Consider the following 12,969-nt stretch of genomic DNA (forward strand, 5'->3'; position numbering starts at 1 on the left):
AACATCCACTGAATTTTAAAAATCGTATATTGATCTGAAGGACATTCCATCGACTTAATATCACGTTTATTACAACATTAATCACTGTATATAGACACGTTCTCTTGTTTTCTCATAGTGCTACTGCACACAAGCGCACGATGTCCATGGGTTCTTTATTTATTTTTTCCCCCCCAACTCAAGTGATCCAATGTGAAAAGCCACCGCTAGTCGCCCCCAGTGCTCTTGCAGTCTCTCAGACTACACATTTTCTTTCTCACCGTAGACTTAACGTCACGTCCGCACTTGAACTTGAATTTTATCCCATTGTACAGAGGCAGCCCCAGCCACAGAGAGACAGAGAGCTCCCAGAGACGCAGGACTCCGCCATCTTCACAGTGAAGAAAAAAAAGGCAGCAGGTCTTGTTTTATTTGGAAGGAGGCGGCAGTCAGTGTTCTCCCAGTGTCAGACAAGGGGGGCAAGTGCAACGAGTTACAAAGGCTAAAAGTAATTGGCATTCCACGCACTAGTAGTGCCAGTACTAAGAGAAAAGAAGGTGTCCATCGCATGGCAAACTCAAGTGCGAGTGGACATTGGATTTTGTGTTCTGAAACAAAAGTGCATTTTGCGTGCCAAACACCAAATCCACAATTTGGGTGAAGAAAGGTACCCTGCGTACCTCAGCTCTCAAGCACTAGGCATTGCCTTTTTTTAAAAATTTATTATTTTTTTTTTTTTAGAAAGGTAGAGTGCGGTAGTCTACAAGATACTGTCAGTCACAGGCAATTGCGAAAAGGGATATTTTTTGCGCTTTTATACCTGGCTAGATTTACTGGTAAACCCTATTGCCAGGTGGTGTGACATTGAACGTTTTGGCTGGGGACAAAAGACAGTTTTCTTCACAATTTCCAGTTCTGTTCAACAAGGAAAGACTACTGTACTTGTAAGTCACTGCCTGACACAAAGACAGTTTTCAGCTTTGATCCAGGGACCTCTATACAATCTGATTGCTCTGGTTTGCAGTCCAAGCAGTGGAGCAGTGCCAGTGTTGGGGAAGTCGCAGGAAAAGTTACTGAAGGGACAAAAAGAAGAAGAAACGGGGGAAAAACCATCCGATCCTTCAGAGTACGAGTCTCCGGGCGATGCCAGTGTAAATGCCAGGGCAATGTCCCGTCGCAAGCAGGGAAATCCACAGCACTTGTCACAACGAGAAATAATTACATGTAAGTAGAATTGTCATTTTAATTTGAACACACTGAGCGAAGTAAAGTTTTATGCATTTAGCTTTTACATAATTTAAATATGTTTTTTTTTTTGGTTGCCTTTAAGTTATACAACGACTTCGTTGTCAAGACTAAGCCGAAGTTACATTGTGTTTTACCTGGTGATGGGACTGTTCTGTTGTCTATGTAGACACAGTCCAGAAATAAAGCTGTTCCCTAAGCTACTGATATACTGTAGCCTAAGCTGCTGTAGTTGAGATTTAGTAAGTGAGTGATGAAGAACCTTAATTCTTTAAAAAGACGTGGCATGCATAACAGAAAACGATTAAAATGTCATTTAGTCTGATGTTTTGATGAATTAGCGGTAGAAGATTTTTTTTTAAAGTAAACATTTCTCAAAATATATCTAAACTATAATATAAACTGCAGCCGAATAAATTAAAAGATGATGTAACATCCATTTGTTTAAAAATAAGCAAAATACATAAATAAATAACTAAATGATTAAATCATAATAATAATAATAATAATAATAATAACAAAAACATTTTAAAAGAGTGCGTGTAAAACATTTTGATAAATGAAAACTAAACGTGATCGGTATAGTCGTGCATGAGTGTTGTTAGGCCATTTCGTAGGTATGATGAAAATAAAGGGGAAGTGTATTGTGTTAATTCTTTGTTTATATAGTAATAATAATTCAAATTCTCTTGAAATAAAGACAACAAGCTAAATAAAATTGTATTACTATATAAACAAAGAAGGAACTTTATTCAGTGGTAAAACTACAATTATCTTCGGGTAAATTCACCCTGCAAGCCCCCAGGGTATGTGTGCTGTTACTTGAGTGTGCAAACTGTCTGCTTTATAATGTCTGATGCAATTTTTGTGAAAAGTTATATATCCGCTAATATTTCTGAAAATATTAATTATTTTGATAAAACAGCAGTCTTTCACCAAAGTGTTGGCTCTTGACAAACGTAGCTACTGGTAACGATGAAAAAAAAACTTCCAAGTCTGAGGCGTGTCGAACTGGGCAGAGTCCTTGCGCGATACGTTTGAAATCCGAATATTTATGTTTTATTTTGCAAGATCATTTAAATACATAAATATTATAGAGATTTCCCCTTCCATGACAAATCTACTGTTGCGAAACCCTTTCGCCAACAACACAAGCAGCAGCTTCGTATTTCTTTAGCGAACGTATGTATCTCTTTTGTGTCGTTTGTTACTATTCATCTGTATTTTTTTTTTTTTTTTGAAAACGTGAGCATATCTGCCATCACAGTTTTTGTTTTTTTAATCATAAAACATTTTTTTTTTGCATGGGAAAAGGTAGTTTCTCTCTCTCTCTCTCTCTCTCTCTCTCTCTCTCTCTCTCTATTACATTACATTATTGTATTTATTATTATTATTAAGTATTATTTTCACATGTTTATGGGATGTTACTGGTGAAGTCATTTAAATGTGTTACTGTCATTTATACTCAGGAAAGGAAATGTGTTCACTTTTATATCATTGTAATATTTGTGCACTACTATACTCACACAGCCTAAATACAGTTCCTCGGCAACAATCATTATCAAGGAGATACATTTTAGTACGTCAAAAGGGCCATTTCTTTTTGGGATACTACTAGGTACTGTATGCAGTATAATGGACTATAATTTGAACACGTATCGTGTGTTATAATCATAATGTAATGTCTAAAGGTGTGTAGTTATATCAATGAGACAAAGCAGAACCATCATTTGTAGAATTATCTCGCAAATGGTTTGTGATAGTGCATGCAGGGTAATGTATAAGGGGGTGCAGCCAGGTTTGCACAATGAAAGTCAAAGGTAGCAAAGAGGAAGGTGCAGGAAATGCAGACATTTTAAGAGAAAACCTGTATTTCCCCGGTACTTGAGTTGAACGTTGAAAGCGTGGATATGAGTTAATATCACTTGGAAATGTGACCAAAGTAAACAGTTTACAGATTAATACCTACAGGTATTTTTACAGTGAGTTGCACGTGTTCAAAATGAGGAGACAAATAGCTCTTTTGTTAGAAAGTATATGTATATATACTTTTTTTTAATTAATGACAAATCTAGATTCTGTTGAAACAGAAGCAAATCATTTAGTTTTAATATTACAGTCAATGACAATGAAAGTCAATTCGATATGACTTTGAATCTACAAAGTCATATCCAACAAGTTTGTTTAAAAAATACTGGTAATGTAGGCTTATTTAGATAATTCAAGTTCTTTTTCGAATCTGTTTTATTTTGTTAGCACTGTATTTTGTTTTGTATCTGTTTATTACAAACTGAGTTTACATTTAAATCTACTAAATGTAATTACTAGAAAGCTCTTTCCAAAAGAGTCTTTTACATGCATATTAGTGTTATTAGTGTTTAATCAAACTGGGCATTTGACATTCATGCAACTTTTATAAGGCATTTTATAGTTCAGCCTGTAGTATTTCATAGGCCAATTACTTAATTCCTATTGCTATGGTAAAACAAATCATTTATTTGCTTAAAAGGTTTACAGCTGATTACAATGTAACCAAGAAATATTGAACATGCATGCAGTGTTATGAACTGTGTGTGTGTGAGAGAGTGTATGTGTGTGTGAGGGTGTGTTTTGGAACTAGGCATGATTTGATAGCCCACAATCTAAGGGCCAGACAGAAAGGGTGGCTAAATCCACATCATAAATTCATCATTGCAGGTATTTTAAGCTGTACCTAGACATTTGTGAAGAAAAAAAGAAAGATCTAGACTCATGGAGAAGAAGAAATAATATATGGCTTTATATGTCAAATGGAAAGCGACATGGATAATCCAGTATAGTCATCTCAGGAAACATTTTGGCGACATAGAGAAAAAGAATAGTGAATCTTGAATAGATTATAATAGTTTAATGAATCTTGAATAGATTGTACTAGACTGGAGAGAAATTTCCAGGCAAAGGACTTAAAACATGATCTGAAATTCTGTAATGAAAAAATTAGCTGTCATATTTCATTAAAACATTAGTCTAGGCGTAGCCAGAAATGAAGTATTTGTTTTGTCTGTTTCACTGCCTGCAGTTCAAACGCACTTTGAAATGTTATAAAGTCCTATATAAAGTCCACAGGTAGTTTTTTGTGTTGAAAAATGAGTTAGCTTAAAAAAGCACAGCTATGTAGTTTGTTCTTCATCTGTTCTAACACTTGATTGTTTGAAACTTTCCTTAAGATTAATTTAGCTTAAAAGCACCAATCATACTGCAGCCTGCAACTTATTTTTGCGAATGGATCAGTTTATCATAAGAACTTAAGTACTGATCTGTATTACCTGCATGTTTTTTTATCATTCTAATTGATCACTTAGTGAATAAATAACACAAATTAATAAAAAATGACTTTGCTACACTGATTATTATAAAAAAACAAACAATATTTGTCGATGTTAGATATTGTTCAATAAAATTGCATCAAAAAAGGATACAACATGTTATGTGTCCGCTTAGGAGTCAGACAATGGCCCAGCTAGAACAATAAAGAACATATTATTAATATTTTGAATTATTATTATAATTTTATTTTTTTGGGGGGGTGGGGGGGGACAATTGCTTTATTATACTGCATGCAAATCACATAAAAATAATCTGTGTTGTGCATGAGTGTAATCTCCTGTCTGCGTAAATTACGCGACAAATGTACAAATATTGTTACTGAACATAGGACGACCATTTTACTAATTCAAGAGCGGCAAATAAAAAACAGTTTTTTTTTAAATGTATTTATTGTTTTACTATTTTGTGATATTATTGGTCGAAGTTGTTTGATTGGTACAGGTTTTGTAATATAGAACAAAACTGTTGACAATGTATAGGTGTATATTTTGGCTGACCAAATATATTTCCTAAATGTAGACTACAGTACTGTACGTACATCATTCTAATGGTGATGTAAATTATATTGTTATTTGTATCAAATAGAACAGTAATGTAACTTAAACAGCCAAGTTTGAATACTTAAAATAAAAGACTCCATTCATGGTATTCATATATAAGACCCTACCTACAGCACCTTTATATTATTTAAATTTTACTCTGTGCATAATTAAAATATTTTGGTTTGAAATAGAAATTAACACAATAATTACTGTTACTGTTCAAAGGTTAATGTCGTTCTGTATCTGGTTGATTGATACAATCACTTGACAGAAGATTAATGTATTAAACAAAAGCTTTCTCTTGAAAAGGAAGAGATATCTTATGCGTGCAAACAAATGGATTAACAGATGCAGTGCAGACTAATTTACACCTTGTGGAAATGAAAACATAATAGTTTCACATTTACAAACTTTTATTTTACAATTAGTTTTCAGTTTAGCAATGGGTTACAGCAACAGGTCCTCCCTGATCTTTCGACCTAGGAAGTCAATAAAGGGGGTGGTGGGCTGTGTCTTAAATTATTGCTTCATTTATGTAACCCTACACTATTGAGTAATAGATGTTCTATACTTATCATACATGTTTTTAGTAAGCTTGATGTCATTTTTGTTTGTGTCCGTGTCTTTCTTCTCTATGAAGTTTATTTTTCTAGATCAGTTTCTTTGTTGTAACTTCCTTTTCAGACTTCACCTTGGTTGTTATTGCTATATCAGACCTGCTAGGGGGAGCTCTTAGTCTGTGTGTAAGGTTGTAAGCGGAAGGAGGAACATACACACATTTCCTAAATCTTTGTTTTCATGGGGGTTGGGTACAGTAGTTTATTCTGATCTCTCATGCATGTTTTAGATCACATCATGATAAATAAAGATTAGAGTTGTTGCAGTTATGATATAGTCACTACTCAATCCACAATATTGGCATATTTTATTTGAATCATCAATATTATTACTAATTAAACATTTGATCATTGTCACACAGATGCACTACAATCTGTGACAATGACATTAATATAAGTCCTAATACTGATACTGTACACTATGTCACATTTGATTGTACATATGTATATATATATATATATATATATATATATATATATATATATATATATATATATATATATATATTTTTTTTTTATGTAACATGAACATTTTTAAACAGTTCTGAATACAGCACTGGAATCTTGTGATGGTAAGATAATTATTGTTTAGTTAAAGAATTTACTTACGAGTCCAAAGTTGTGTCGACCAACTTGTAACCACACCTCAGGAGCTACAATATTTCTAGAATCTCATGGGAACGAGTTTTTATTTATTATTAATTATTTTTATTAATTTCATATAGCTTGACTTGATTACTGTAGCAATAAAAGTCAGATACACATTTGTTTATTATTTAAAAATATGCAGCCTGTCAGACATGACGAGAACATGGGTTCAGCAGTGTTATATCGTACAGTAACACATTGTACCCAATTTACAAAATGTCCTGCTCAGGAGGGGGTTATTGTAGCTTTTTGTGTTGCACTTTTGTTTGCCGGTATTCAAATGTAAAAGGGAAAATTGCTACATTATGCCATTGCTGAACATTTTCCTCAAAACCTTACAATGATTATTTCTCTTTTTTTCATAAAATATAATGGTTTTTGTCTATTGTAAAAATATAATTTTTAAAAATCTAAAAAAAACATTCTAATACAATACCATTTTTTGTAGCTGATATTGCTAAATTTTAATAAAACAAACACAATGTGTATTCTGCAGTAATACAGATAAATGGTTAAGGACATTATAAATCTTGTAATTGCCTAATTTTGCAAGACATGTTTTTGATTGAATTGCGTATCTCATTCATAAAAATGACAGACATAATTTGTACATACTTTGCGTCATTGTGTATGCAATAAAAGCACCCTTAGATGTTTTATACGCTGAGATTAAGAGGTTTGTATATTTTGGATCCTAGTGGACTCCTTAATTTTAATTTTAGGATGCCTGTTACAGTAAGGAGACTATGAACATGTACTGCTGCTCTGCGGCATATATACTGCATGCTATAATTTAATGCACCATTTAAGGAACCCAGGTACAGTTGCCTTATAATCTATATATTAAGGTTGTTGTGTCACATCTTGCAGACACTGATTGTTATCTTTTGGAGTTGACCATCTCAGTGAAATTCCATTGTTTGCTAGATTTATTTTACCGAGACGTGAAGATTTTTTTTTGTGCCTGTTTATGTAATAAAGTAAAAAAAATAAAATAAAAAGAAGACTTTCAGCGAAAGGCTCAAGTGTGTGTGTATCTGCAGGTTACTGTAATCAATATTCATTGTCATCTCTGAATAGAATAAAATGGATTCCTGTGTGGGCCAGCACGGTGCCTCATTACAACGCTTCGTTTGTTTGTTGACCATCTGAATCAGAAGGTTTTTGAAACAGAGTCTTGTCAGGCTCGTTTCCAAATTCAGCTCAGAGATGCAGTGAGCTTCCAGATCCTGATTTTACAGGGCAGGGGTTACTTTCATCAGTGACAGGATTGTATTTGCCCTCAGGTGACAGTGGAGAACTGGGAAATAAATGAAGATCCTTTGCTGCAAACTGTGGGTCTGGCTGCCAGTCATGAGCGGGCATTGGCATGCATTGGTTACTGGGTAGCTTTCAGCTATTACAGCAACACCCCTCCCAGCAGTGAGCCACTACGGAGCATGGAGAGGACCTGTTAAATTGATAGGGGACTTTTGAGGATTCAAAAAAAAAAAAAAAAAAAAAAAAAAAAGATAAACGTTGAGCTGATAGCTTCCGATTAGGTATTGCACTTGTTTTCAGCAACAGTGTGGCTCAGTTCACATAACACATGTAAATATTTTGGCTTGCTGCAGTATAATTCTGGACAGTACCATAAATCCCATTGAAATGGAAATAAATCTGTGCTTGTGCTTCAGAGAGCCCTGGGTTAGTTAGTCCTGTTTAAATGGTAGTTGTTGCATTGCACTGGTTTGGCTGCAAGGGTTGTTGCCCAAGCATGTTTCCAGCAGCTTACGTCTTGAAGATTACGTTTATATGTACCATTTGAATGTGTAGCCTGTTTGGCAGTGTTCGTAAGGTTGCAAATACAAAAAAAATGTTTTGAGATTATAGATTATAATATTTTTATTGAGTTTTTTTTAATATATTCTACATGTGTAGTAATTACACCATGTTAGTTTGATAGCCAGCTAAGAATAAAAAATAAATAAATAAAAAATAAAAAGCTTGCAATAGTTTCTTTATGCTTTTCATTGCTGGTTTTACACTGATGCTACAACTATAGGCTGACCACTTTAGAGTTTGCATCATAATGTTTTGCTAGGGCAATGTCTGTAAAGCAGATTACCCCATAGGCACACAACCTATGTATTTCTGTGTTAGAAATTACAAGCAGTAAAATGCCATGATGGCAAGTTCATTCACCTGCTTTTTGTATCTTTGCAGTACGGCAGTGTAGTTACTGTGCATTCTAACTAAAATTCAATAAAATGCATAAAAATATTAATAATGCAAAAAAAAGTCTGAAACACAATGAACTATATAACCAGACATTAATATATTTTACAGAGTCATCAGATCTACATAATTATTGTTGATTATTCACTCATTTCTGCATCTCCTTTACATAAAGGTCTGCTCCTGGAGTGAGACCAATGCTGCCATTAACAGATTGTAAACAGAAATGATTTTCTTCATTGTTAGGCAAGGAGTACTAGTACTGTATTTCATTTGGAAAACCTGACCCTATTCATGACATGTTCATAGATAACAGTCTTGAACAGTTTCACAAACATCAGTCTGTTATTTATTCATAAAGAACACTTTAAATGAAAGTTTTGGCTATAGGTTTCACCATAACCAATTCACTGCCGTTAACCCACTGAAATTCAGCACAGGAAATTACCTAAAATTCATTCAACTCTTCTGAGGAACCTGTTTAACAAAGTGCTAAATTACATTTTGAGAACAACATAATGGGATAAACATTGGTGCACCATTAAACAAAATGGACAGCCTTCATGGCCAATGAGTTTGGAGGGTTGGGGGCAAAGAGGCTCATGCTGACTTTCATTTCTGGGCATCAAGGTGTAGCAACTTTGCATGTACAGCGTCCTTCCTTTTTTGTATGCTTCAAGATAAAGATTAAAAAAACATTAAAACTCCTTTGAGCTGAAATATATTTTTTTGAATATTTGTTGAAGGCTTAAGAAAATTATGATCCTTAATGTTACCTAGGTGACAGCATCGTATCAGGTGAAGTAGTCCATTATACAGTCTGACTAGGTGATTGGGCTAGTTATAATTATATAGTGCAAGGAACATGCAAGGTTTTTAAATTAACAATTCTTTGCCGTGCATGTTGGAAAAAACATAACCACATAGATAAGCTTCATACAGCATTGTTGGCATCCTTGGTGAGAACTAGGAAACTGACTTACCAAACTGTCTATTTAACCTTACTTGTGTTACATGTAAAAACAAAAGGCCAGTGAAAACTCTGTAAAGGGTCCATGGGAGTGTAATATATAAAAAAATAAAGGCATCTTTGAAGTGTATTAGACAAGACAGTGTTCACTCTGCTGGCTTGATGGCTTCCTGTACTGAATCTAGTAAGAGGAAATGTTAGCATGCAAAGGCAGTTTCAAAGACAGAGCTACATCTTTGAAAACAAAACAAAACAACTGATGTTTTTTTTTTTCACAAGTGTCTGAAACTATTTTTGTGTCGAATAAAAGCTAAATAAAAAAAAAAAGAAATCAGGTGCTACACATGAATGCCAGCTCAAAAGTAGTCTGGATTGTATGGTTTCAGCGATGTTGTTAAGGATCGCAATCTGTATGACATGATAAACCACCTCACAGTTATGCACAGTATTCAAACCAATGGCATTTTACTTGATTCTAAACTTGTATCCTTTTTTCCACCCTGAAGCCGAAGCTGACCATGTGGAAGCAAGGATCAACGATGCCGAAGCTCATACCGCAATGGACCCGAGTCCCGTTGGTACCGGCGGTGGGGTGGGAGACCATGACCTCCTGACCTGCGGACAGTGCCAGATGAATTTCCCTCTGGGGCACATCTTGGTTTTTATTGAGCACAAAAAAAAGCAGTGTAATGGCCTCATTAGTGGGCCGGGCTGTTATGAGAAGAGCCTGGATAGGGGCAGCCCCTCACCCCAACGCACTGAGCTCAGGAAAGTTGTGGAACCAGTAGAAATCGGCATCCAGGTCACACCTGAGGAGGAGGACGAAAGACTGTTGACTCCCACAAAAGGAATTTGCCCCAAGCAAGAAAACATCACAGCAGGTATGTCTTCCTTTGCTCCTCTTGGCAGGAGTACTTAAAACATGGGAGAAAAAAAGAAAACACAAGTAAAGTAATTGATCATCAGGCAGCAAAGCATCCATAGGACAAATGATCACATGACTGTTCTGCCCTAGCAGTACATTTTGTACTATTGTAGACATTTCAAAATGGAACCTGAATGTTTGTGACTTTATACTTAGCATACATTGGATTTCCTTGACAGTCTGTAAGGATTTGTTTTCATGATATTTTCCACCTGATGGCATGAGGGAAGTCATTGTAATTTGAATAAACCCCCTGATAGGGTTTAGTACTGGAATTAAAAAACATTGTAGGCAAACACGACTAGGAAAACTCACCCTACTTTCAAGGAGTCATGTGCTTAAAAGGTGAAAAGCTCATTTAAATCCTAATACTAAAAAAGGGGGATTAAAAAGCCAGTTTTCATATTGAGGAGTGTAAAGGGGCATTTTATAATAGGCCTGCAGCAGGGTAAACTTTAATCTTAAAAAGCAGTATAGTCAAAACCTCGACAAAGAACCTGCAGGGATCTTAAAAACAGTTCTTAGAAAATACAATTTGGCATTGCACAAAACTTACGTGAAAATGTGAAGGAACTGCTAATAGACCAGTTGATTTTCTCCAGGGCACATTCAGTCTTTAGGATCCTTGATTAAAGGGGTCATCTGTGGCTACATGTTTTGTCTAATATCCTTAATGTTATGTAGCCTTTAAAAAGGTCCTATTAACTATACTCAGTCCCTGTGAAATTAATAGATACTGATTCCTCTGAAATGAGTAGAGCATACACATTCAACATTTGGAAGACTGTCTAGTTATCGTTATGCAGTGCAAGAAAAATATTGAATATCTGTTAATGGTATCCAAATGTCCTGTTTATATTAGTGTCACACATGTGGATTTTTTTTACTAAGCTGCAAAATGAAATTCTAAGGTACTTATGGATTTGGAGTTTAATGATTGTTATATAAAGCCACAGAAGCTTTACTTTAAAGTAGACAGTAGCGTATTTGGAATTCTGGAATGTATTTTATTACTGTAGATTTAGCATATTATTTTAATAATATTTATGTGTTATGTATCATATTATGGTACAAGAATAGTAAACACTTTCAATATATGTTTTTAGTCAAGCAAATTGTTGTCTGCAACAACATATAAAGAAGTCTGTTTAAATGAAGAGTATGTGTTATAAACATCCGTTTTAATTAACCACACCTTAATAGCTGTGTTCCAGAGTTAGTGTTTTGCAGTTACAATATGCTTCTTGGTAAGAGACTTCACATCATGAAGGTGTGTTTTATTGCCTTCAGGTGATACTGTAAAACATTTGATTGTTACTGAGTGTGTTATGAACTATGAAAAAATATTCTTTATTTTGCATGTGTTTTAAAATCAGAAAATATGGGCACAGTTTTAATATCCAGAGAGCTGTGATCATTTATGTCACTATAAATGATCTTTCATGATCATTTACATTTTTAGGCTGCAGAGACAAAGTCGCCATGCTGTGAAAAGTTAGGTTCACAGCTGCAACTCAGAAAGATTAATACTTGAAACAAGAAAGAATAAAATACTTACAGAGTCTTTTGAAATGCACACAGGTCTTCAATTTGAGTAGCAGTTTATATATAACATTTTCTTAGGCAAGGAAGTTTTGAAAAACAAGATGTAGAACTCATACTTTTAATATATCTGCATTCTAAGTTGATTTCTTTGGGAACAGAGACTATTAACCATAATGACCCACATGCAAAGTTGCTAAATAAGCCTGAGCTTAGGGTGTGTTTATTTCAGAACAGTCAGAATGGGGTAGAAAATCATTTATATGCCACAAAAGTTGGAACAATAATGGCATTGGATAGTTCACTAAGGGAGATGATGACGTGTATTCTATTTTTTTAAGATGGTCAGATCTTAGATATTTTATAAAGTTTGAATTAACTGGCCCAAAGTTCTGCACAGCTCTTGGTTCAAATTATGTTAACAAGCTATATCCTTCTTCACCAGTATGTTTATCCTAACAGATGCATTTTTGTTCCAGGAAAGCAATACTTTATGCTTAATCAATACGAAAATCATGTGAGGCAGCTTAGACCAAACTGAACCACCAAGAAGTTGCATCACTGCAGCACTAGTAGTATTACACTGCTGCAGAGTGTTACAAATTCTGTGGATCTTGAGTTGAGCATTTGTTTTTAACAAGCAGAACTTGTGTAACAACAAAATAATAAATATGGTATTCCAGGGCATTCATATAGGCAATACAGTCACAACATAGTGGTGATCAGTGTTAATGTCCAGTTTTTATGGTCTTAAATGTATTCAACCTCTAAATACCATTAGATATTAAAAAAGGCAATTTTACTCCGGATTATCAAACTGTGAAATTTGAAAAAAATGTAAAGAATATCTTTGTAAATCAGATTATGGCTATCAAAAGTTAATTTTATACCTGAGCAAATCTGTTCTGTTACTAAAGT

General features: G+C 34.5%; 1 protein-coding gene across 2 annotated transcripts in view; it reads left to right on the forward strand.

Moving 5' to 3' along the window:
* Nucleotides 1-217: 217 nt before the first annotated feature.
* The window catches only part of LOC117422375 (B-cell lymphoma/leukemia 11B-like), a 44,103-nt gene continuing 31,351 nt past the window's right edge, over nt 218-12,969 (forward strand). For both annotated transcript variants that reach the window (XM_058987814.1, XM_034037338.3), the window contains exons 1-2: nt 218-1,203; nt 10,091-10,465. In XM_058987814.1, coding sequence (XP_058843797.1) covers nt 1,146-1,203; nt 10,091-10,465 — 433 coding nt within the window. In that variant the 5' untranslated portion in view covers nt 218-1,145. The remainder of the gene's footprint in view (nt 1,204-10,090; nt 10,466-12,969) is intronic.

Source organism: Acipenser ruthenus, chromosome 15, assembly GCF_902713425.1.
Source record: "Acipenser ruthenus chromosome 15, fAciRut3.2 maternal haplotype, whole genome shotgun sequence".
Taxonomy (NCBI): domain Eukaryota; kingdom Metazoa; phylum Chordata; class Actinopteri; order Acipenseriformes; family Acipenseridae; genus Acipenser; species Acipenser ruthenus.